This window comes from Astyanax mexicanus, chromosome 5, assembly GCF_023375975.1.
Source record: "Astyanax mexicanus isolate ESR-SI-001 chromosome 5, AstMex3_surface, whole genome shotgun sequence".
NCBI lineage: Eukaryota > Metazoa > Chordata > Actinopteri > Characiformes > Acestrorhamphidae > Astyanax > Astyanax mexicanus.
The window spans coordinates 25,175,470-25,201,290 of NC_064412.1; the positions used below are offsets into that span (position 1 = coordinate 25,175,470).

The following is a 25,821-nucleotide window of genomic DNA, read 5'->3' on the forward strand; positions in this document are numbered from 1 at the left end:
AAATATGTGTTTCACTGCGAGAGGCAAATGGTGGTCACACCAGGCACAGACTGGTTTTCTGAACCCCCAAGATTCTCACAATAATATGCAACTGCACATTTTAGAGTGACCTTTTATTGTGGCCAGACCAGGGTACACCTGTGTAATAATTACTGTGTCTTCTCAGCATCCTAATATGCCACACCTGTAACTGGTGGAAAGGAAAAGTGCTCACTAACACAGATTTAAACCCAATCGAGAGAAAATGGCTATTTGTGTACATAGGAAAAGTCTTAGATCTTTGAGTTCAGCTCATGAAAAAAAGCTCACGGGAAAAAAACAAAAGTGTTGCATTAAAATCTTTGTTCAGTGTATATTTATATCACTCTACATCTAGAGTGTATGTGTATCATATTCATGATTCACAATCTCCCAACTGCTCTGGAAGAATATCAGAGGAATAAATCCTGGATTATAGACAACACACACTTCAGGATCATCTGGGAAGGTCATAGTTTACAATCACTCTCAAATCAAGAGATTTTTTGTGATTTTTATGACAAAGAGCAAGTTGGCCCTAAAATCAGTCTGATTATCTTGTAGTGTAAGCCAGGCATTTGTTTTTATTTACAGAATAACTCTTAGGATGAAGTGTTCTGGGTTCAGCGAGGGCTTTGCAGGTGTTGAATCTGTAATTGTACATAAATGAGTCCTAAAATATGGAATAATTAATTCATTCAGACAGTCTGTTTAACCAACAAAGTTTCTCTTGTATACTATTTACACAACAGTGGCTTGCATAAGCTATTCTAAATTATGTCAGAAATGCTTTGTACTGTTTACTCTGAACAGCCTACTTTGTTGGTCAGCAGCCGGCTAAAACGTTTGTGTCCACCCACAGTCCTCCAGCACGCTCTAATGAATGGAACATGAGCATGTTCTACCCTGCTACCCACAACACACTTTCTGTTTAAATGGCTGCATTTTTATGGTATAATTCTGATATGACAATAGAGCACATAGATTTGCTCTTGTTTGCTCTCACTTATTAAGGGATAAGAATCCTAGAAATGTTGATATTTATTCTAATTCCATGGTTGAAAGGACTGTACAATATTTGTGTAAGGTCCATATGCATTTTGTCTCTAGTAGTTTAGTGTTTTTCTTGTTGTTTTAGTTTTATTACTGTTCCTTACTACATTTACAGCATAGGGGTGTATTTCTGTTGAATTATTATTTGGCCAGTTCCCAAACCCTCTTTATCTTTCATAAATATATTTTTGTAACCTAGCTATACAGAACCATGACACGTTAAATAATAATATTGTTTATCTTTATCCTGTTGAAGTCCTTCAGAATAGTATTTTAAGTGATGCATTATATCTATGAGTCAAATAACTACACTGGAAAAATATATATTTATTCATATATATTATATATAAAATATTGTATTTGTCAGAACCCTTGACTTGGATGAAGATCAGATCACATTTTATGACAAATTCATGCAGAAAACAATGAAATTTCAAATGGTTCTCATAATTTTTCACAGCATTTAGTGTAGCCTAGCAAGAAGCTAAATGAGTAAAAGCCCCCTGGCTTCATTTTGACCTATAAGGTCAGAGGCTAATTATCCTATAAGCAGCTGAAGGTGAGCTTGTGTGGGTGGACAGATATCAGCAGGTAGGCATTCTCCTTAAAGGTCCTGGATATTTCTATGAAAAAAATCTTTATTTTCTTTCAAAACACATTACCTTGAAAAGAAAGTTCAATAGTTTTGCATCTTCGTGTAAAATATTAACCATTAAACCACTCATTTTAATGCAAGGTATATGAATTTAGTTTAATTACCTTCTAATTGAAACAGGACTCTATAGCACAGTTGAGTCAAGATTCAAATATTACACTTAGAAATTAATAATTTACAGATTCATTCAGACACGTCAAATTCATGTCACACGTAGGCCATATCTTTTATCAGTTTACATTTTAAATGAACAAAAAACATGAAAACATACATTTTCAAGTAATTTAACATTTATATACATAAAACCCATTAATGATTTGTTTTGTATTTCTTCCCATTATTACTTGAGTTCAGTTCAGTCTTTTTGCCAGGAGTTAAACACAATGTTTAAGTTTTAAATGTATGTAACCAAACCTAATAGCTTTGAAATTTTATATTAAGTTTTTGCTACATAAACGCATTGTAAATCATTGACTATTTTAACAGTCAATAGATTTATTGTCAGCAATATTCAAACATTAACTATATAAGTGCATTTATTTGTGTGTAACACCAAAAATGCTCCAATATGTTAAATTTTTTATATTCCAGTCTCTTCCAGTTTTCTTAAAGAAATAATTTTTCCTTAAACTAAATAATTTAATATTGACCTTTATTTGGAATAATAAAAAACCTAGAATAAAGAGAAAAACACTGCAGAGAGGTCGAAATGATGGTGGTCTGGCACTTCCAAACTTTCTTTTCTACTACTGGGCAGCGAATATAAGGGCATTGTTGTACTGGATGAGGAATGGGTACATCACTCCTGTGTGGACAACCTTGGAGGAATCATCGGTTGGCTCCACTTCTCTAGCTGCATTATTATGCTCCAAATTACCATTTACACAACCTATTACCAACTTTAGCTCAAACCCTGTGGTCGTATGCTCAGTCAAAATCTGGAACCAGTTCAGGAGGTCCTTCTCCCTAAGGGGGCTATCACAGACAGCACCAATCGCAAAGAACTATATGTTTCGCCCATCAATAATGGATGATGCCTTTTCTATTTGGGCTAGAAAGGGTGTTGTCTCATTGTCTGATCTTTATATAGATGGTAATTTTGCCTCATTTGAACAGCTAACACAGAAATATAATATTCCTAGATCACATTTTTATAGATATTTACAGCTTCGCAATTTTGTATCTTCAAACCTGGATTGCTTTCCATTATCTCCATCGACCTCTCTGTTAGAGTCAATCTTTAAATATAAATTTGTTAGTAAGCAAACTATTAGTGTAATTTATGAACTACTTAATTCACATGATTCTACTTCACTGGAAACTCTTAAAAATAAATGGGAAACTGATCTGGGTAAAACAATACTGGATAAAACTTGGCAAAAAATATTAAAAGGAATTTTCTCATCTTCTATATGTGCAAAACATGCTGTTATTCAGTTTAAGATCGTGCATCGTTTACACTGGTCCAAAATTAGACTTTCAAAGGTCAATGCTGATTTAGACCCTACATGTGATAGTTGTGGGTTGGCACCCGCTTCCCTCTTGCATATGTTTTGGACGTGCTCTAAATTATATAAATTTTGGAATTCCATTTTTGAGACTTTTTCAAAGGTCTCCGGGGAAATCGTAGAGCCGTCACCACTCATAGCATTGTTTGGTGTAGCACCGTCAGACAGCTCTCTCAGTAGACGGGATATAAATGTGTTTGCTTTTTGTTCTCTTCTTGCTAGAAGATTAATTCTCTTTAAATGGAAAGATGCTAATCCACCATCTTACAGTCATTGGATAAGAGAAATCATGTATCATCTTAAATTGGAAAAGATTAGATATACTACGAGAGGAACCACTGGGAAGTTTTATGCTCTTTGGCAACCTTTTCTGGCCTTTGTTGAGGATTTGGATCCTGACACTGTGTCAATTTAATATTTTCTATAATTTATGTCATTAATAATTCTATAATTTATTTGTATAATTAGTATAACAACCTAATTTACTCATATGCTTATGTATGTGTATATTTATATACATATGTATGTATGTATGTGTATTCTTATAAGAATGTCTGGATTTATGTAAATGTTATGTCTGGTATTGTGAGGGTGGGGGGGTGGGTTATATGTTGTACTTTCTTTTCTGATGCAATATAAAACACAATAAAAAACTTTGAACAATATGTTACATTTTTGCAACCTAAGTGAATGAATTTTGGACAAAGATATGTCTCATGTATAATAACTACACCTACAGCTGCAATTTTCCTTTCAGCATTCTAGCTTTCCCCCTAATATCAGTCATGTCATTGTTCCTCTATGCCTTTAATGCCCCGGAAAACCCAGCTGAATAAGTTCTTTGTGGTTTAGGTGTTGGGGGGGAAAAAAGAAGCTACTGTCTTTGGTGTGGCAGGCTTCACCCCACCCAGACTCCAGCATTGTGATGGACTCATGTGACTGCCATTCGTCCTCTTGCAAGACTATTGCAACACAATGACATTTCAGAGACCAATACAATTAACAAACGTTGATTTGTTCTTGCCTGTGACAGTGTGGCCTTGAAGGTAAGCCAAAATGCCACACCTAATGAGATGCTATTATTAGACTAATCACCCATATTAGGAAATTGCAGTAGCAGTGTCACTTTTAATTCACTAAACAACCTTTCAATAGGTGGTTCTTTAAAAATAATCAGAATTTTAGTAGTGTAAAGATCATACACATAAGTAACTCTCTATTAGGTATACCTAGGACTATACATTCAAGACAAGAACCTTGAAAAGCTCCTCTTTTTAGAATAAATTAAAACCATGACAACCGTGACTTTATCTGCTGGATCATTGACAAAGCCAGTAGCTCTCATTCTTTTCATACTAGATTCTCATGCTGGTTGGATAGGAGAATCCTGCCACTAGGGGCTTCGTGACTTTTCTACATGCACATTTTCCAAATTGGACTCAAGCAAAGGCACTTGATTGGCAGAAGGATTGCACAGTGTTATGATGACACATGATTTAATGCACTTTCTCAATTGTATTCTGTGAAGTGGGATTTTGCCGTATGCCATCTGGCCATTAAAGAGATCATAATCTTTAGCACACAGTCATTTCATTAGCATTAACATGATTAAAAAAAAATGACTAGAACAAAAAGGAAAACGGAAAAATTAAATTTAAACTTACCACTTCCATACAGCATATTGTCTGGTCTCCTCTCAAGGTTTCTTCCTCTTCATCTGAGGGCGTTTTATCGTCACTGTGGTGTTTATCTTGCTTAAAAGAAGCTTCAACCTAAATCTGTGTAAAGCTGATTTGTCACAACAGTTTAAACATTTTAAAATCAAAACGTTATATGACCCTTTGCAGAACTGACCCAAATTCCAAATAAAAAGATTGTCATTTAGAGCATTTATTTATAACTGAAATAACAAAAAAGATGCAGAGCTTCTCAAACAATGCAAAGAAAACAAGTTCATACTCATAAAGTTTTCAGAAATTAAAGAAATGACCATGGAATAACCATGATTTTTAATCACAGATTTCATGTATCTTGGCATGTTCTTCTCCACCAGTCTTAAACACTGCTTTTGGATAACTTTGTGCCACTACTGGTGCAAAAATTTAAGCTGTCCAGCTTGGTTTGACAGCAGGTGATCATCCATATTCCTCTTGATTATATTCCAGAGGTGTATATATATATATATATATATATATATATATATATATATATATATATATATATATATATATACACACACACACATACACAAAATATTAACATATTACATAAGTACACATCTAAGGACACGTCTACACATTCTAATACACTATTTCCTTTCATTATTTTTATTATTCTTGTTTAATTAGTAAATGTACTCATTGTCATAATTAATAACAAAAAAAAAATTAATTTAACCCAAAATTAGCTACAATGCTATATCTAGCTAGGTGTAGTTATGTTAACTAGCTAACCTAGCGTTAGCCAACTAGCTAATGTTTTTAACGTTAATGCTCAAATCACAGTAAGTTACACCTATCAGAACATGTTTTAAACTCTCAGAAATAGTAATATGTAAGATTGTAAACTCAATAATTAAAAATAATATATACTGAAACACTTAGCAAACTCTATGCTCATGACTCCTGCACCTGGCTGTGGGTCGGGCGCTCCTTCACCGGCGGCTCTCCTCCTCCGGCAGCTCCTCTCTCTCGGGCTCGGCTCAGCGGACGGGGGAAGAGAGCAGATCATGTGATGTGTTTCCAGCTCAAGGTCGCCATTTTGGAGGAAAGTTTGGATTTTCGGCAACACTGGGGGAGAGTAGAGGAGGGGCCGAGGCAGCAGAAGTTTAGTTCGGGCGCGTTTACGGCCAGAGGAAGCGATACGAGCCGGATTTCTTCTAGCAGAGGAGAAGAGGAAGAGAGGAAGAGCTGCGGAGGAGTGCAGTAACTTAACTAACTTCTCCTCTCCTCTGTTCAGACCGGTTCAGTGTGTCTGTGAGACTTTCTGCTGGACTGTTTGGGAACTCTACGTAGTTAACTAACTTTTCCTCCACTAACAGCTCTAACCAGCGAGTTCATGCACCGTTCCTGATTCTGCTCCATTCATTCTTGTTGGAATTACTGTAAAGAGTGAGACAGACAGGCGTCCTCTCTCTCTCTCTCTCTCTCTCTGTAAACCTGTGAGAATCTGGTGGATGGTGGTGAAGGAGGAGGAGGATGATGATGAGGAGGTGAGCTGGGAGAAGAGCTGCAGCTGCAGCAGCTACTGACTGGTGTTAAACTGTGTTCAGGAGTTGATCAGTTTGACCCATTCAGAAAGATAAAGAGAGAGACAGCTGTCTCACTGCCTTCTGCTTTCCTTTGGACTACATTTTACTAAGGATCACGCTGTCAAATGTTTGACATTTTTGACTTTTTGCTTCCTTTTTTTCACCAAGTGTATGACCTGATCTCCTGGATTTGATCATGCCAGTCAGAAAGAAAGGTGAGATTCCAGTGCTTGTTTACTTCCCTAACTAGCTAACCTAACAAGTTAAGTAGTTAACTAACTACTTAACCCTTTCATACCTGAATTATAATCTCCAGTGATGGAAGAAAATGTAAAAATGCTATTTTCTGTTTGTAATGCACAGAAAACAAGACTCAAATATTCTACTATAAAATGTAGTATCTATATTATATATCTATATCTATCTATCTATCTATCTATCTATCTATCTATCTATCTTTATAACAAAAAAATCTCATGAACTAATATATATATATATATATATATATATATATATATATATATATATATATATATATATATATATATATATATATATATATATTTTTTTTTTTTTTTTTTTTTTTTTTTATTAGGGGTGGGCGATATGGCCCTAAAATATTATCACAATATTTCATGGTATTTTCACGATAACGATACTCTTAGCGATATGACAAAACACTGAATTAAATTAATAATAATTCAATTCAATTTTATTATTTGCATACAATATGGTATGGCACACCCCTAACTGAGATATTAAAAAATACCAGAATTTCAGCAGATTTGTAACAGAAGTCAATGATCCAAAATGTCATGATACTAATAATGCTCTCCAAATATCTCCATATATCCAGGATTAAATTAAAATAAATTATACTGGACAGATATAACATATCTCTAGTAGATTTATAATGGTAATTGAGAATATTGAACTTTTTATTTCATGAACCATCTCTAAACAGTAAAAGACATGAATAAAAAGTGTTCTAAATCACATTAAATTAGTAAAAAAAAAAATAGCCTCTATTAATTAGGCTTAGGTTCTACTGTTTTTCCAGTTACTGTTTCAGTGCCCTATAAACTTGTTAATTGGCTGGTTCATTGTCTATTCAGATGAACAACAGCTAAAAAAATGAATAAAAATAAAAATAAAGACAATACATACATGATGTCTATTGCAATGGATGCAGGGTCTAAAAGGGTTCATTCGTAACCATTCATAGCTGTTAATACACACTTTCTCCCACCTGGCTTTTATACTTAGGCCTTTTTCCTGTCAGTCAAATCCCAAACTGTTAACATATCACCTTAAAACATAAACAAATCTCTCCATAAGAGCCCAGATCCATTTCTAAAGATTGATTCACTTTCAAAATTATATCAGATACATTTATTGAGCTGCTCATTCATGTGTGTTTATTATTGTGGCACATGACTGTAAATATTTTAGATCCTGATCTAACATAGGACAACATCAACAACAACAATTTCATAACTTATGTTTCTGTAAGTTATTATTATGGTAAGTTGTTTGATTATTGTTTCTGGTTAATATAGTATTTGTACGAAGAACGATATCTCAAAAGGATTTAGACAGAGGAAAACAACAAGAGTGCTTGGGGAAGTAAACTATTGTGTTTACTACCTTATTTAGCTATTAATTGTAATGCAGAAACTGTTGTAAACCGTTGATGACTGTTGTCTAATATAGCAGATTTTGTGATGTTCCGCAGGGTTTTACTCTAAGCCCAATGAAGCTGATGTTAATAATTATAAAATTGTAGTAATGAGAGTGAAGGCCTCAAGTGTAGGCTTACATAGTTACAGTTTCTAACAGGTGAAGCACTAAACATAAACAAAATTACAAGTGGAAACTTTATAGATTTCAGTCCTTAATATTTTAAAGTCATCTAATGTACCATTTTGGGAAGCTTTGAGTACCACAGTTTGAGAACCACTGTTATAATAAATAAGATCAAATGATCAAATACACACATTCACACACTATCCTGTGATGATGCTCTTGGGATGTTCAGTATATGTGACTTAGGGTTAGTTTAGTTTACATTACTGAGAAAGTACTGTAAGTAACTTTCTACAGTTTTAAATGGTCTGTGACCCTTACTATTTTTACAAGGAGCAATGGTACACATAGCAATGTAACATAAAAAATCTGGAACAGACCTGTATGGGCTCTTTTGGGTTAATCAGTTTGTTATGTGTTTGTGTGTATTGCTACTCACTTCAGCATGACCAAAGTGCGAGTGAGTGTGTGTGCACTTTTTTTTTGTAACCTCTTCCCCATTTGTATTAACCTTTTCAGATACCCAGAGAGCGCTGAAGCTCCTGGAGGAGTACAGATCAAAACTCAGTCAGACCAAGGACCCTCAGATCCGGCAATCCATAGAGAGAGTTATCAATATATTTCAAAGCTCCCTCTTCCAAGCTCTGATAGGTAAGCAATCCAAATCTTATAGTTGTGTAATTTGTGTGTGTGTTGTGATTGTTTTTGGCATTGTCTTCTGCCGTGCATGCTGTGTGCTCTTATTTTGTATTTATGAGAAATGGTGGAACAGGTTTGACCTCATCACTACACGTTTCACCAGCTCAGCAGCTTGTTTCAGCAATGTCGACTATTCCCCCCCACCTGCAGAAGCAATTTGCATGCAGCATTTCAAACTTGGAGTTCTTTCCTGCTCGTCACTGTGACAGAGAGCATGGCCATCAGTGGGGTTTAAAACATGTTAAGGGTGGTTGTGAGTTGGTGGAACATGCAGTGCAACATAAGCCAAATAGGAAATGAGTGGGAATGCAGCTAGTAAGCATAGTTAAATCTGTGATCATCTTAAAGTGGCAGTCCGTATCATTTTGTTTCTAAACTGAAAACAGAAGCATTTCTGAGTGGAGAAGGGACAAAATATTGTGTTTAATGATACCAGTGTGCTGAAACAACTATCTGTGCTAAGCCTAATATTTTCATTCTAAAAACTGGGGTGTCGGTTTGCTTTTTTGCATGAGTTCTTCTGGCCATGTCACGTGTCTTTACGTACTTACGTCACATGTACAGCCTCTAAAACAGGATCCGGCTCAGTTTTTCTGAACGCGAGCGGCTGGTGGAGCAATGGAGACTTCAGAAGAGGAAACTCATAGTAAAAACAAAGTGTGTAGTTGAAGTGAAGTTTCTGACTGAGCGCACTCTCTCTCTCTCTCTCTCTCTCTCTCTCTCTCTCTCTCTCTCTAACTGAACATAACCTGGAATCGGATTTATCCGATCTGAAAGGAGACCACATTACACCCGCCCAGTTTGAAATGATTCTTCCGCATGCTCTGTGCAATTACCCATTCTTACCAGAGAGGGCCCTAAATCTCAAAACTTAATGACATTAACTTTAAGCTATCACTATGTTTTAAGTTAATGCTGGAATTAAATACAGTAAGGCAGAATGCTTTATGATTTAATGTAACTGACTAACATTTTATTAGGCCAATTTTGGTTATCTTTTCCTTAGTGGCATGGTTTCGAAATGTGACATCTACAAGAACAGGCAATTCCTCAATCAGATTGTAATCCATTGTACCTGTGTTCTAGTTTTGCACTAGTTTTCCTGTGTTTCCCATTAGATAAAGAGATGCACTTACAACATGTTTCTGCCACTACTAGGGGTGGACAATGAGACCTCAAATTAATACCACAATTATTATAGTATTTTTGCACTTATAGTATTTTTGGCCGGCTGCTTTCACTTTTATAATATCACTGACAGTTGACTGTGGAATATTTAGATATTTAGTAGTAAGGAAATTTCAAGACTGGACATGTTGCACAGGTGCTGCATCCTATCACAGCATCATTTTGGAATTCACTGAGCTCCTGAGAGGGACCCATTCTTTCACTAATGTTTGTAGATGCAGTCTGCAAAATTTGGTGCTGCTTTTAAACACCTGAATTTATTGATTTGTATGTGTGAGCGGATACTTTGGCAATGTTGTGTGTAAGAGCTTCATACATTCAGTACAAACAAGTAAACTAAAGTAACTTAACAAGAATATGATTTTGTATAAACAAGTGTAACAAAATTGTGTTGTACTGAGGTGGTCGACCTGAGTGGGATGGGTTCATCTGACTGAGTCTTGGTTCCTTCAAGGTTTCTTCCTCTTAATGTTAGGCATTTTTGTCTTGCCACTTTGTCGCCACATTAATCGGCATCTCTTTGGTGCTGCTCATAAGAGGCGTGGACCTGTTTTTCTCTGTAAAACTGCTTTGTGACAACTTCTGTTATACAATACGATGTGGCCTAGTCATCCCTAGTTACTGTTATTTACATTTCTCCATATCTTATCCACAGACCAGACTAAAGCTGTTTACTTGCAATTTCTTCATATTTTTTTTACTCCAGTAATTAAATCAATAAGCAGTCAGATCTCAGGAACAATGCCTTTGCTTGTGGCTTGATTCTGATGTGTTGTTGAGTAAACAGTGCCAAACCCATTGTATAAATATTTCTTTTTCCTTGAATACTGCTCAGCTGTTCATGCTCATTTCCTCATATTAAGTAGATTAGGTAAGTCCAGAAAGCAGAGAAAGAATAAAATGGTTTATATAAATGTTGGATAGATTCACTAGTTGTAAAGTGAGGCCAGAACAAAGACCTGTGGATCAGTGTGCTTCCTTAATTACTCAGTGTGCTATTCTGTTTACAACGCTACAGTATTACACTGGGTGGGGAAAACTGGGTTCCTTAGCAGTTGCTGTGTGTTCCAAAGCTTGTGTTGTGATTGGGCTCGCAATGTGTCAGATTATAAAGTTGTGGTCTTGCTCATTGTTAACATTTTATCAATTTTTTTAACCCCTTCAGTCCAGCACATTGTAGCTTTCTTATCTTATCTTTTTTGCATTTATAACTATTTTAAAGTGGCAGCTGCTCTTTACATTGCATGACCATTTCATAGCAGATTGAATAAAAAAAAATCCTCCAAAAATACATTTAGTAATATTTTAAAACTCTGTTTAAAAGGCTTATTCAACATAATATTCTCAAATGTTTTTATTCACAAATTATGACGTTTAAACTTTTTATATGTAAAGTACAGGGTCTATTGTTAACTCTACTTAATAAGTAAAAGTTCACTGCTCTTTAAAAGGGTGTAATTTTGTTTCATTATGATTGTATCAGTGGCATACAATTGAGTCCTAAAAATGACTGAATTAATGAAAGGAATAATATTATTTATCACAATTATTTCTGGGACAATTTATTGCTCACAAAAAAAATCTGTCTATTTTATAAAAAGTAGCATAACAAAACCCTAATTTTGTATAAAATACTACTACTACTACTACTACTACTACTACTACTACTACTAATAATAATAATAATAATAAAATAAACAAAAGAAACAAAATCTACCACAAACATAAAATGCAGCATATTTAGATTTTAAGTGGTTTAAATGGTGCAATTTGAATTACAGATGATTGGGCCTTGGGACTTTTTTTTGCCATTAAAGGAACAAAATAGTCAAATAAATGAATGAAAATGTAGATGTTTGGTTTTGCAGTTACCCTTAAATGTTTGTCATAACACTGTCTCTTTTCGAAAGTGCATGTGTGTGTGCGTGTGTGTGTGTCAGTCAGTCAACACTTAAGGTGTGGAAGTAAGCTGAGCCGTGTAGGGACTTATAAAAGAGTATAAAAGAGCCACAGGTGCCTGTAGAGCTGTATCAGGTAAACTTCACACACAGAGCTCCATTAAATGTGAAACAGCTCAGCTTTGTACCTTTACTACAAGCAACAAGATTCGGCACTAGTTTATAAATGTAAAATGTCTTGAGCTAAAAGTTGCACAAGGGAAACTGTAAGATGTTGATGAGGTGGTTGAACTATGCAGAATTTAGAGTAGCTTTTTTATATCTAAATTTCAGTGTCTTCTAAATAATCTTAATAATTAAAAGTTCACTGCTCTTTTATATTGTGTAATTGCATTATGATGCTGTAACTTTATGACTTAATGATTGTATCATAAAAGTTGTTATAAAATTTGGTCTTGAAAGGACAAAATATATTGTATTATTTATTGCAGTTATTCCTGGGACAATTTAAAGCTACAATAGGACTATTTTGATCTATTTTAAAGCAACAATCAGTAATAAATGAGACTGAGTGTGTGAAATGGCTACAGGAGTCCAATCTCCTAACATTGGAGAGATTTCCTGTTCCATCCGAGCCCTCCCAAGATGCCAAGCTAATGCCAGATTTGGTTTCCATATGGACACACAATAGCAAATGACCACGAGCCTTACTCTGTAGCTGATCAGTGAATTTATACATTTCAATGTCCAAAATGCCCATCTCTACAGTTACCTTACTGAAGCACAGTGATTACCTGTTCAGCAGAAAAATAGCCAGTTTGTCCATTTCCATGGCTGTTGTCTATACCTGACAAGCCTGAGTGTGGAAATAGGACTGGGAAATGGTGGTGGGCAGATTTGTCGGCTGCAACCCACAATGGTATTGTGACATACCACTAGGGCTGGCCCGAATAGCGTTTTTTGAGCTCCGGATATTCGGCACTGATTCGAAGCGAATATTCGAATATTCGTTTTTAAAAAAAGAGGTAAAAAAAAATAAATAAAAAAAAGCAAATCACGGCCCCTTTAATCCACTGAAAAATGTTCAATTTGCTCTGACCGACGAGACATATTCACCCCGGATTTTTGGTGTTTTTATCCCCCATATTCTTGTGTTTTCACCCCATATTTTTTCTGTGTTTTTAGCCCAGATTTCTTTGTGTTTTCATCCCGGAATTTCTGCTGCCCCACACCGCGGCTTATCCGCTGCGTAAGCAGGCTAGGAGGCTGCTGCACGGTTTCTCCGCTGCGCAAGCCAGCCCAGTAAATTGCTGTTTGTGTTTTCACACTTAGGCTATTTGCTTAAAAAAACAAACAAAAAAAACGTTTGTTCAGGAAGTATTTTATATTCTTAAACATTGTTAATTATATTAGAGGACAGTCATTGTAAACTGTACTTGGTCTATTTCGGTTAAAGGATTGTGCAGGGCATATTACTGATTTTGTATTTTTGCACTTGGGCTATAAGCTCAATATTAAATATTTCGTTTGTTTAGAAATTATTTTATATTTTTAAACCATGTTAAATTATATTAGAGTAGAGGAAAGTCATTGTTAATGACGTTATTGTACTTGGTCTATTTCGGTTTAAGGATTGTGCAGGGCATAGCCGTATTACTGATTTTGTATTTTTGCACTTGGGCTATAAGCTCAATATTAAATATTTCGTTTGCTTAGAAATTATTTTATATTTTTAAACCATTTTAAATTATATTAGATAAGAGGAAATTCGTTCAGACATCATTTTTGTAGGCCAGGCTTTTGTAACCGATTTAGCCCCTACTGTTGCCACATTACCCCTTACGTTTTATTATATAAATCAGTTTCGAAGAGCCTGCATTTTTTTTTATCATGTATAATAGAGGTCTGCGCGAGACAGATTTTTAAACCCACTCTTCCACGCTCCCGCGTTTCTGTCTCGTTACCGCTCCGCAAAAAAATTGCTTCTTTTAATCCCGCGCCCGCCCGCCACATACACATTTCTGCCGCTCCCGCCCCACGTTCCTTATATAAATTAAATAAACTACATTTAATGCTTCAAATTTACTTATATATTTATTAAAACAGCAGCGCTGAATAGTGCGGTCCCGTTCCTTACCCCAGTCCAAACACCATCGGTGTGTGCGTGTGTGTGTCGGTCCATCCTGCGCGTTGAGAGTTTTCTTTAGGTTTTTTTTTTTTTTACAATTATTACAGTTTTCTTAACTATTTATTAATTTGCTCCCGCATCGTCTGGATTAAACTCCCGCTCCAGCCAATAACAGTTCAGTTCTGTCCCGCGCGCAAGATATTCTGACGGGACCCGCGAAAACAGAAGTGGTTAGAGTGAGGTGGAACTCTGGAAAGGAGAAAAAAAACGAATATCCGAATACCAAAATTAAAAACCGAATACCTACTCAACGAACGAATATCCGAATACCCGAATGTTCGGGTCCAGCCCTACATACCACACAGTTCAATAAGAAATACTGTCCAAAGCTCTGCTGACACCAACTGCAGGTCCTTAAACGCAGTATGTTTCCTTAATGTCTGATGATGCATCCTGATCATGTTATGAGATCTTACAGAAAATACATTAGCAACATGTCTATATGTATATAGTAAAATGTGATGGGTTTCTTTGGTTTTACCAAATTAAAAATAACTTCTGGAATATAATCAAGAGAAAGATGGATGATCACAACCATCAAACCAAGCTGAACTGCTTGAATTTATGCAGCAGGAGTGGCAAGAACATGCCAAGATGCATGAAAACTGATTAAAAACCAGGGTTATTCCACCAAATATTGATTTCTGAACTCTTAAATTTTTATAAATATGAACTCAGAATCTTTTGTCATTTTCTGCAAATAAATGCTCTAAATGACAATATTTTTATTTGGAATTTGGGAGAAATGTTGTCTATAGAATAAAACAACAATGTTTATTTTACTCAAACATATACCTATAGATAGCAAAAATCTTATTTAAAAACTGAAGTGGTCTCTTTTTTTTTCCAGAGCTGTATATATGTGAGTGTGTGTGTGTGTGTGTGTGTGTGTGTGTGTGTGTGTGTGTATTACATATACATAATATGCAGTTATGTATTAATATTTTTTTCCCTCTTCAAATCACATTTATTAAAGTATCACAGCTTTTATTTACTTTTATTTATTACTGGACAGAACTAAATGATCTGTGATAATGACAATTAACCAAGCAATTGGGGCAAAATTGAGATTTTCCCAGACGTTATCATGCATAGTCTATGGACTACACAGCATTTTTAATTGAGATTTTCCATTGAAAGGGAAACTTGGTTTACGACTAGGCCTAAACACTGTCTGGTAAAATGATTCAATTTGTTGAATGATCTTATCTGGGCAAATAAAGGCAATGAATTCCCAGTTCTTCTGTTTCAGGCTTTATTTAGCTCTGCAGTGTAAACCTTAAAGCTGTTACACCTGTGTACATATTAATAGCTTTTCCTTGTTGTTTTCTCTTTGCCGTAGTAATCGCAGCTGAGAGGCTGTGACCTTAGAAGTGCATTCTAATCTTCTCTCTGACAAAGATCTCTCTCTCTCTCTTCCCTCCAGTGCTTTCAGGAGTTCATCTCGTTCCGCTTCTGCCAGACTCTTATCATGATTGGTTTCTGATTTGGTGTTTGGTAATACCATTAGCCTTATTAGAGCTAAAGAGCATTTACCCCATTGCAGTAGTTTCAGTGTTAAGAAGTTAAATTATTATAGAATGGATCTGAAATGATATTTTAATCCTGTTGGCATTGACAGATAAAGAAGGGAGATTTTTTTTTTCTCCAAAAGTGTCTATTAAAATGTCATGCAAAGCCAGTTCATTTTGGTGTTGTAACATCTGCAGATATTGCGGCCTCCTAGCGCTCCTGTGATGCCTTGGGGTGCAGTGGATTTATATGTAGTTAAAAATAATGGACTTTTAGTTGTAAGTTTGTGAAGCAGGATTCGTGGTATATTGTGTTTGTGTTGAAAGAGATGTTTTAGTTAGTTTGTTTTGGTGTTTTAGGACCTTTTTTTTTTTTTTTTCCCCCACTTCCAAACATGCACTCACTAATTTCAGTAGTGCACAATGGGAATGGTACTGTTGTCCAAACCTTCTAATGTCTGTGAAGTATATGTCAAATTAAAAAAGAAAAGACATTTTTAGGAAAGACATTTAACTAAGGGATAGTCACTTAGTGTCTGTTGTCTGCTGTGTGGTTTCTCTAATCTTCTCCCAGAGCTGTCAGGCTGCACAATTGTAAATCATAAATACTAAACATGTTTAATATTTACTACTTCGTATCCTGCAGTGTGTCATAATGAAAAAATCCAGTATAGGAATCAGCCCAAAAATTTACTTTACTCTTCTACCATTACGATGAAATTGCTTTACGGTAAATACCACAGAGGCTGGAGCAATATTAGCATTAGCTTCTTACCATAGCGCTAGCTCTTTCTTTGTTTAGAGGTGTTTATTATCAGACTGTAGCCTGAGTGTTACCCGTGTTAAAACAAGCTATGTGGGACGAAACGCTAGCTGATAGCGCCCTGGCTTACCGGAACACTCAGGGTTCTTTAGTGCTGTCGGGCACTAAGCGCTAAAAACTGTGGCTAGCATTGTTGCTAACCATGGCTAGTTCTGCTGCTAACCATGGCTAGTTCTGCTGCTAACCATGGCTAGGGCTGCTAACCATGGCTAGCCGTGCTGCTAACCACGGCTAGTGCTGCGCTGTTGAAAATATTGGAAATCAAACCTTACTGTAAATAAATGGAAGCACAAATAAACAGTTTTTATTAGAGAATATAATCCAGTGCACCTTATTAAGATTAAAAGTATTGATTTTTCTCTGTTTTTTTTAAACCACCTTCAGGGGCTTTGGTCTGAGATGAGTCTTTGTGTTAAACTTTCTCTCGGTTACAACACTAAGAACTAAGAAGCTTGTGTAAGGCTGATTTTTTTTTTTTTATCTATCCCTAAGCTCTGAGCAGTTATGTCTTCGTTATTTTTGTATTGTTACGATCTCAAACCGTTACTTTAACTGTTATTTTAAGCTTGACTTTATTAAAAATATATAAAGGACTTCTGTATTAATATAGAGAATTAAGTGCTTTCAATAAATTTTTTTTCAGATATCCAGGAGTTTTATGAAGTGTCCTTACAGGAGAAACCAGATGCTTGTACAGAGCCCAGTGAACCAGCACAGCCTTCTCTTCCTTCTCCTCCTGCCAACCAGTGGGATATAACCAGCATTCCCAGCACCAGTGCCGCAGTAGAAACACAGCCCAGCAGCCTTACTTCTACTAGTGAGGTAAGTTTAAAAAAAAAAAAAAAAAAAAAAATCCAATTTTAAAACTCTGCATATAGTTTTCTGTCCCACCAGCTCTGCATTTGTCTCCATTTATCAAATGCATTGCCCATATTTACTCTGGTTTTCTCTGTCTCTGCTTATGGAGCTTTCAGTAGGAATGCTGAGGCTGCAGCACACTGTGTTTGTCGGCTATTATGAAAATATTTTACATTTTTCCCCATACTAATTTTTTTCTTCTTTATTGCTGATGGAACAACCAAAAGCGAGGAGGCTTGCTGTGTTATGTTTAAGTAGGAAGGAAGAGCAAGGAGTGTCAGGTTGTTGAGACTGCTGGAGTGTGGGATTCAGCTTATTGTCTGCCTATTGCAGCATGTTTAACAGCCAGACATTACTCTAGCACTGCTGAGAGAAAGAGAAACTGGCTTCTATTGTAGTACTAGCTGTGGAAATGAATGAATTTCAGCTCTTGCTAAAAATATCTCTACAATATCAGTGCATTTCCACAGAGTTAACTTATTTGTTCCCCTATTCTACCTATTCGTTTTCATGCTCGACAGTTGTGAACTACCTGTTTAGTTCTTAGCACCTTTTTTTAAACATCAGGGCCATCAGAATTATACTAATGAAGTGTGAAGTTATTTGAGCTTGTTAATGGTGTAAAATAGTAATTTATTTGCATGGGGAGTGCTACACTCCTATCACAAGCACTGTAAGCCTGTTTGGAGCATCAATTAAAAACACTGTATTTGGAAATGCTGTGGGTGAATAAAAGTGGGTTATTTGACAAAAATTTGTATCATGTATCACTACACCCCAAGTCCATTTAATATAAGATGATGAAAAAGTGTGATTAATAGCGATCATCACAGATTAATCAGATATTTTTTCAATTGATTAAAACCAGTAGGGGTGGGCAATATGGCTCTAAAATAATATCACAATATTTTGTGGTATTTTTGTGATAATGATACTCTTGGCGATATGACAAAACACTAAATTAAAATTCAATTATTATTATTTTTTTTTAAATATGTCAAGAATACACTACTGCAAATACAATTTTATTATTGCATACAATATGATATAGCACACCCCTGAGATATAAAAAATATAAGAATTTTATCAGATTTGTAACAGAAGTCAATGATCCAGAATGTCATAATACTAATAATGCACTCCCAGTATCTCCATATATCCAGAACTGAAGTAAAATTGAATAATTCTGGACACGTATAATCTGTCTCTAGTAGATATATAATAGAAAATAAGACCAGTGTGAATTTTTCTTTTGCTAAAAACAGAAAAAAGTAGTACCCTAATGTGATAATTAGGGGTGGGTGATATGGCACAATATCAAGTGGTCTCTTTCTGTTGAGGTGAAAAAAATAGCACTCCAGCAGCCGTCCTCAGTCTTTCCATGTGAAATATTACTGGTGCAGGGGGAGGCTCAGGAGTTCCAGTAGCTGCTTTAGAAAGCAGACTACCGTTCTCGGTGGGCGGAGAGCTCCCGTTCTGCCTCCTCTCAAAGGTGCATATAAGTATTCCTCTCCAACAGTGGAAAGCCTGAATGCTGGATAGCTCTCAGTCTCCTTGGCACAGTACGTCAGTGCCGCTGGAAACTCCGCCCACACATTCCGCTCTATTCAAAAAGAGCATGTGACGGGAGGGTGTGAGCTTGATTTGTGCTACTCGAGTTTCTCACCATGACAATCTAATTGTTGTATTTGTAAAAAATGTGAGACTGCATTCATCATAAGAAAGTGCTTGTTAGAATTATGCACTACAAACTTGAATTGGAGGGAGATTTTGATTGGGTGGATTAAATACAAGCAATGAATGAATTATTTGTTTTGTTTGATCAGTACTGAGCACTACTGATTAATGCACTAATGTTGGGCCCATGTCTAATTAATATATAGAGGATGTTCTTGGAGATATGACAACTTTTTTTATGGCAGAATATTTTATTAACTTCTCTGGCCGTGTATTGGCAGAAACTTGACAATACGATATGGATCATGATATTACGATTCAATATAGCACAATATATTGCAATATTGGTAGTTTTAATTATATTTAAGAAAAAACTCATAGTTTAAGAGACACTATTATATTTGTAAAATCTGAGTAAAAAAAACAGTTTATCATTGGATGCCAATGTTCTAATTAAAAAATAAAGTACACCACTGCTATCTAGTGTCAGGTTTAAACACAGCAGTGTATTCTAAATGATGCGTTATGGCACACCCCTATATAGCATGTGAAGTAAGGGATGCAGCTAAGTGTGGGTTCAGTCATTATGCTTTAGGCATCTGTTCAGAAGGAGTTTCTGAGTCTATTTTAAACATGTAAACAGCACACAGCGCTCTGACACATCTATGTATAAACTCATGAAGAATTCACACAAGGGAATAAACTGCGTACAAATGAAACGGCCCCTTTATTCAGAGGTATTCCTAAAATACTTGAGGTGATATCAAACAAATCCAAATTTAGTTGCAGTGTTGGTAATTAAATGCGTTATGCTCCTAGTGCAGTGTGTGCTTGTTTCTCCTGACATTGTTCAGCCTTCTTGTCTGTTTCAGTCGTGTTAGTGTTTCTTTTTTTCCCCAAATCTTAAATACTAGCTTAAACCAATTTAGTTCAGTTTTCTACTGCAAATGCTGCAGTTGTAATACCTGTTTGACCGTGGGGAGAGGTTTATCTACTAAGAGGAAATTTAATGTTAAACATGTGACCAAAAGTACAGTACAAAAGGAAAAGTATACATCAGCTAACATGACTGTGCTGAACATCACACTAGAAGTAACTAGGAGATGGCTGGTTGTGCTCTCTCTTACTCTGGATGCTGATGCCAACCAACATAAAATGGAACAGAATCTAAGTCCGCTAGACCACTTGAAGCACTTTTGACTACAGTCATATTATTGAGTGTATTTGGACAGGTCTCAGTCATGTTGCATATCTGGATACTACAGTTTAACTCTATTCTTTGTAAAACTCAAGCCCAGCCTCTGTCAAATATCTCAGGGATCGGGCTTTAACAAGACATTTCAGACACAAATTCTATATTGTATTTAGATCTGAGCTTTGACTTACCCACACAAGAATATTTAGCTTGTTCTCTATAAACCTTTTTTTCCTCTGGCTTTGTCTGAATTATTTAGGTAATTATCTTGCTGGGAAGTTGAAATTCTCTTGCAGACTGAATTAAATTGTCCTCCTGAATTTTGCTGCATTCGCTTTGCCTTCTACTTTCACGCTTTTTAGGGCCTGCTGCCAAAAAGAGTACTCACAGCACAATTCTTCCACCACCATGCTTCACAGTGGGGGATAATGTGTATATTAGGGTTGCACATTATTGTGGGAAAAACTGATGTATATAATTGTTTGTTTTTACAAAAAAATCACCAAATTTTACCTGAATGATTTAACAAAATCACATTATTGTGGGAAAAACTGATGTATATATTTGTTTGTTTTTACAAAAAAATTACCATTTTTACAATTTACCTGAACGATTCAACAAAATCTTTGAAAAAAATAAGGCTGGATTAAAATGAAAGATATTGGTTAGATATAATCTGTCTCTGATAGGGCCGCAGCTAATGATTATTTTGCTATTCAACTAATCTGTTAAATATTTTTCTTTAGTCAATGATTATTTCTACCATTCCCTCCATCTCTACTAGCTGTGGGTTTGGCTCCTGTTCTTAGCTTTCTGTATCACTTCAAAATGATAGAGCTGAATGCGAGATTTACATGCCTAGAGGACATTTAAATGTGAAATGTTCTGATATTTAGTGGCGACCAGGTCCCCAGCAGATTAACAATTAATCGACACTTACAGTTTTTTTTTTTTTTGTTGCACCATAAGGAGCACCGGATTATAAGGCACGCTATCCATAAGCATCTATTTGCTGGACTATTTTTGTAATGCATAAGGCGCACCGAATTATAAGGCGCATTATGCGACACTTGTAATGTACAGTGGTGTCACCATGTTTTTCATCTATTTCAGTTAGCTAAAACATTTTTTTTTAGTCAAATGAGTGCTGATTGTTAATTTACACAGATTTCTCTCCTGAAAACAGTTTATTTGGGTGATTAAAGTGCTTCCACTATTTACAGTAAGCCCCACAGCACTACACTGAGAAACCCTAAGTGTTCCAGTAAGCCAAGGTGATATAAGCTAGCAGTTTGCACCACGTAGCTTGGTTAGCAGCTAATGCTAATGCTGCTCCAGCCTCGGTGCTGGAGAACTAAACTAAAACTCCTGTATAACGCTGCACTTCAGCAGAGTTGCTTTACTGCTCCTTACAACCTGACTGGTAAATACATTCATAAAGCGCACTGGATTATAAGACGCCATGTCGATTTTTGGGTAAATTAAAGGATTTTAAGTTCACCTTACAGTGTGAAAAATACAGTAAATTTGGAGTGAACAAAGGTTTGTAATTATCATTGTTGGTTCGGTTGACTTATTGTTGCAGCCCTTGCTTGTGTTGGATATAGAAAGGAGAACATTACTTACAGTTGACCAGGGCAGCTCTAGCAGGGCAAGACATTTTAAAAAGTGACTTTTAGCGAAGGTGCCTTTCTGTGATGGAGGCATAATTAAGATCACTGCAAACTTCTCTTCTTTACATCTTATTTAACAAAAACCTGTTGGTAACTGTAGACTGGTTGACTGGATGCAATAGTTGGCAACCGAAAATTGAGAGAAACGTGAAGTAAACAAATCAATGACTGATTTATTTAATGGTTCATTATTACTTTTTGTAGGCTATGTTGCAGTTTTCTGTGTTCGTAGGGAGAGAGTGTGTGTGTGTGTGTGTGTGTGTGTGTGTGTTCGTGTTCGTGATTGAATCAAATGTTTAGAGTCGGTTCGCTAAACTGGCTCAAACTATCCGTCAGTGTCTCAGTGAGCGCGCTCACCAGCGTCTCGATGCATCTCTTGCTGAAGCAGTGGGGGAGAAGTTGATAACACGCTGCTTGTGCGAGAGCGCACACACACTGACACACACACGCGCGCGCGTGCACCGGTGCTGGTGCTGGAGCATAGGGCTGAAATGACTCGCAGGAGATGGTGAGAGCAGCCGGGGAGCTGAAGTATGGACTGCTTATGCATCGTCACCACTAAGGTAAGGGTGATGAGAGGTGCTGCATGTGGACAGTTTTTTTTCTTCTTATATACGTTTGGCATATATTATCTTTCCACAGCACCACAGATACAGGACTGTGTTGTGGAGTAGCTACTGGGATTCATGGATAAAGCACCCACCCCTGATGCACCCGTGAAGTGTGTGTTTGCTTTATGCTTTTCCTCTTTCAGTGCAGGTTTGTTACAAGTTAAAAAGTGAGGGCGTACTCTGTGGTATGGGTAGATATGATATAGGCTGTTAGAGCATGTATGTAAATGAGGTGGTAATGGGGGGTGATGTGTAAGATTGACCTAACTCTGATGAATAATTGGGTTGATGGTACAGCAGTAGAGCTCACTTGGCAGAGAGGAATGGAAATCCAGGAATATCAGGTGTGTTGAATAAAAAAGTGCCTGCTATAATGGAAAAATGGTTATTTTTAAGTAACTTTGGATTCAAGCTAGTTTATGATCTATTTCTAAACGGTCCTTTAATGCTGCTCTCTCTACTTATTACTAACTGCTATATAACTGTTTAAGTGCTTTGAACTATGTGCAATATTACTACTCATTTACTATGTACACTACCAGTGAAATGTTTTTCAACACCTTTATTTTTTTTTTTGTAATAGTCCAGTAGCAGTGCTGTATGGCCCCGACAAACTGCTTTTTCATTTTCTCATCTTAGTAATGACTTAATTACTGCACTTTTGTACCTGTCAGACCTCTGATTCTTTTCTTCACTGCTGAAACTGAGATTTATTTCAATGTTAAGCTGAGCTAGGTATCAGGCTGGGAAGGCTGGTATTTCCATGTGGGTCAGCCAGACGTGACTTTTCCTGTATCAGTTTTCCGCAATTTCTAAGGGTCTTTATGAAGGTGTAGGAAACAGTACTCTCTGTTCTCTGGCTTAATCTGTAATTTCACTAAAGAAAATACTTATACTTTTAATAGTTACAGAGTTCTCTGTGTTTCTGTGTCTTTTTGCTGCAGTAGGGACTGCTTTACTACCGACAAAGGCTTTATTACTTACCATCTGTAAGCTATTAACCACTTATTGTTTTTTTTTTTTTTTTTTACGATCCTAAAATGCTTTTTGTAGTTAATTTGTTGTCATTAAAGACCCTGGAAGTTTACTGCAATATTTTGTACACAAGATTTTGCACAATTTCCAGTTATTGACTGAACTTGAAAAACCTAAATGGCAAATTAAAGGGGAAAAATGGGGGTGTTTTAGAACTTTTGACTGGTTGATAGATGAACAGGCCTGTTCTGAAACATCAGCTTAATGTTAATCAAGCCATTTTCAATCATACTGTCATGTCTCTGTAGTAAATAGTAGGGGTGTAACAGTATGTGCATTGGCACTAAATCGTTACCCTTCAGGGCTTCTGATTCGGTGCATGCAGAACTCTGTTTGCTGCACTTCCAGTGTGCTCTTGTTAGCAATGACCTGAGAGACAAGCACAGTCACCAACGCCCTTGAAGAAACTTTCAGTGTGCCTGTGAGAAACTGCACTTTCCCTGCGTGCTGTGAACTCCCTGCTGCTGAACTCAGGTCAGAGGTAATTCCCTTTGCTGGTTATTTCCCAGTAGCACAGTAATGGTGATTTGATGAGCTCAGTTACTTCAAAGCGATGTGACAAAAGACTGAATTAAAAAAATATATATATATTTTTTAAGAAAACACTACCACAACAAAATAAAATATATATATATTATTTTATTATTGCATATGATATGATATGGCACACCCCTAAATGAAATAGAGGTTATAAATTATAAATTAGAATATCAGATTTTGTAACAGAAGTCAATGATACTAATAATGCACTCAAAATATCTCCATATATCCAGGACTGAAGTAAAATGAATGTTACTAGACAGTTATAATCTGTTACTGGACAGATATATTTTTTTCTTTTGCTAAAAACAGGAAAAAAGTAGTACCCTGATGTGATAATTAGTGGTGGGTGCTATGGCACGATGTTTCAGGGTATAATATCATTCACGATTTTCAAAAATGTTGGTGATATTATTGCACACAATACAATATGGCAGACCCCTAGTCTGGCATGTTGTGTAACGCATGCTTTACCCACACCTTTTGTATGCAAAGCTCAATGAATATTGTATATCGTGTAAGTCTAAATGTTTAATTATTATTTTTTTATGGTAACATTTAAATTCCTTTTATCTTCCTTCCTGTATAGCATTGCAATCAAACACTCTTTTCTGGGTAAACCTTTAGGTATTTAAACCATTGGAAATCATGCTTTTGTAAATGATTTATTGAAGCAGTCACTGGTTGTATCTTATCACCAGACTTTGCAGATGTATAATTCATCTCTTCTCAAACCTACTTATAAGGCCTCTCTAGAATATATTAAGGGGGTGGAATTGTAACGGATATAATTCAGAGTGAAGGCGGCCCAAGTAGGGGCTACTCCTGAGAGGGCCACTCATCTGTGCCCGTTCATACACTTCTATGAAATATGTAAAAGTTTGATTTTATATAATATACACCAAGGGTGCTTGCTCCTTTGCAAATGAGTCATTCTTGAGTGTGTGCGCTTGTGTGTGTGTGCACGCGTCTGTGTGTGTGTGCACGCGTCTGTGTGTGTGTGCAAGGGCAAAAGCACAACATCTGTGCAGCCACAGAGGCATGCATGCAGCCCGGCGCGTCCCCTCCGGGATCTGGCCGCTTAGATTCTTCCTTTAAAGCTTTAAAGTTCTCCATGATTCTCCTGATCTTTCTGATGCTTCTGAAATCCAGTTACTTCATCCAGTCATTTATTGACCCATATTTCTTTAGCTTTTTTTTTTTTTTTTTTAACTCATGTTTTTCTTCCCTTTGGTTTAGGCTGTGTGCTGTGTGTGTAGAATATATTGCAATTAACCATTTCTGGGTTAAGTTCATTGTTCCTCACAATAGAAATGTTACTTGGAGTGTCTTGCTTAGTGCCCAGTGCAGCCCTCCAGGTAGATGGTTGTTTCCGGTTGAGAGTATGTTGTATACGATTGTTTGCCGCTTCTCATCGTTGTGTGTAAGGATGGGTGCTCAGTCTAAACGGTTGTGTGGAAATGGTGTAAAACATGATTGGAAAAAAAGCCTTTCTTTGGTGTCTATAAAATTCTAAAATTAATTAATTTAACAGTAATATTTGTTAAATTAACACTTGCAGATTTGATGTGTGCAATAGTTTGCGTCACAATGACCTGTTTAATCCTGGTCTTGAGTATCAGGATAATGTCTGAA

The 25,821-nt window shown here is 36.2% G+C and overlaps 2 protein-coding genes across 16 annotated transcripts in view; one reads left to right on the top strand and one right to left on the bottom strand.

Annotated features, from left to right (window-relative positions):
- The window catches only part of LOC111195860 (G2/M phase-specific E3 ubiquitin-protein ligase-like), a 675,934-nt gene that overhangs the window by 588,415 nt on the left and 61,698 nt on the right, over positions 1–25,821 (bottom strand). The window lies entirely within an intron of this gene.
- Positions 6,034–25,821, top strand: part of dlg1a (discs large MAGUK scaffold protein 1a) — a 187,068-nt gene continuing 167,280 nt past the window's right edge. For 14 of the 15 annotated variants that reach the window (XM_022675135.2, XM_022675138.2, XM_022675141.2 and 11 more), the window contains exons 1-3: positions 6,034–6,699; positions 8,810–8,941; positions 17,241–17,419. In XM_022675135.2, coding sequence (XP_022530856.2) covers positions 6,681–6,699; positions 8,810–8,941; positions 17,241–17,419 — 330 coding nt within the window. In that variant the 5' untranslated portion in view covers positions 6,034–6,680. Of the gene's footprint in view, positions 6,700–8,809; positions 8,942–17,240; positions 17,420–22,450; positions 22,564–25,821 lie in introns of those variants that run through there. The other variant, XM_022675146.2, reaches the window with a different exon arrangement.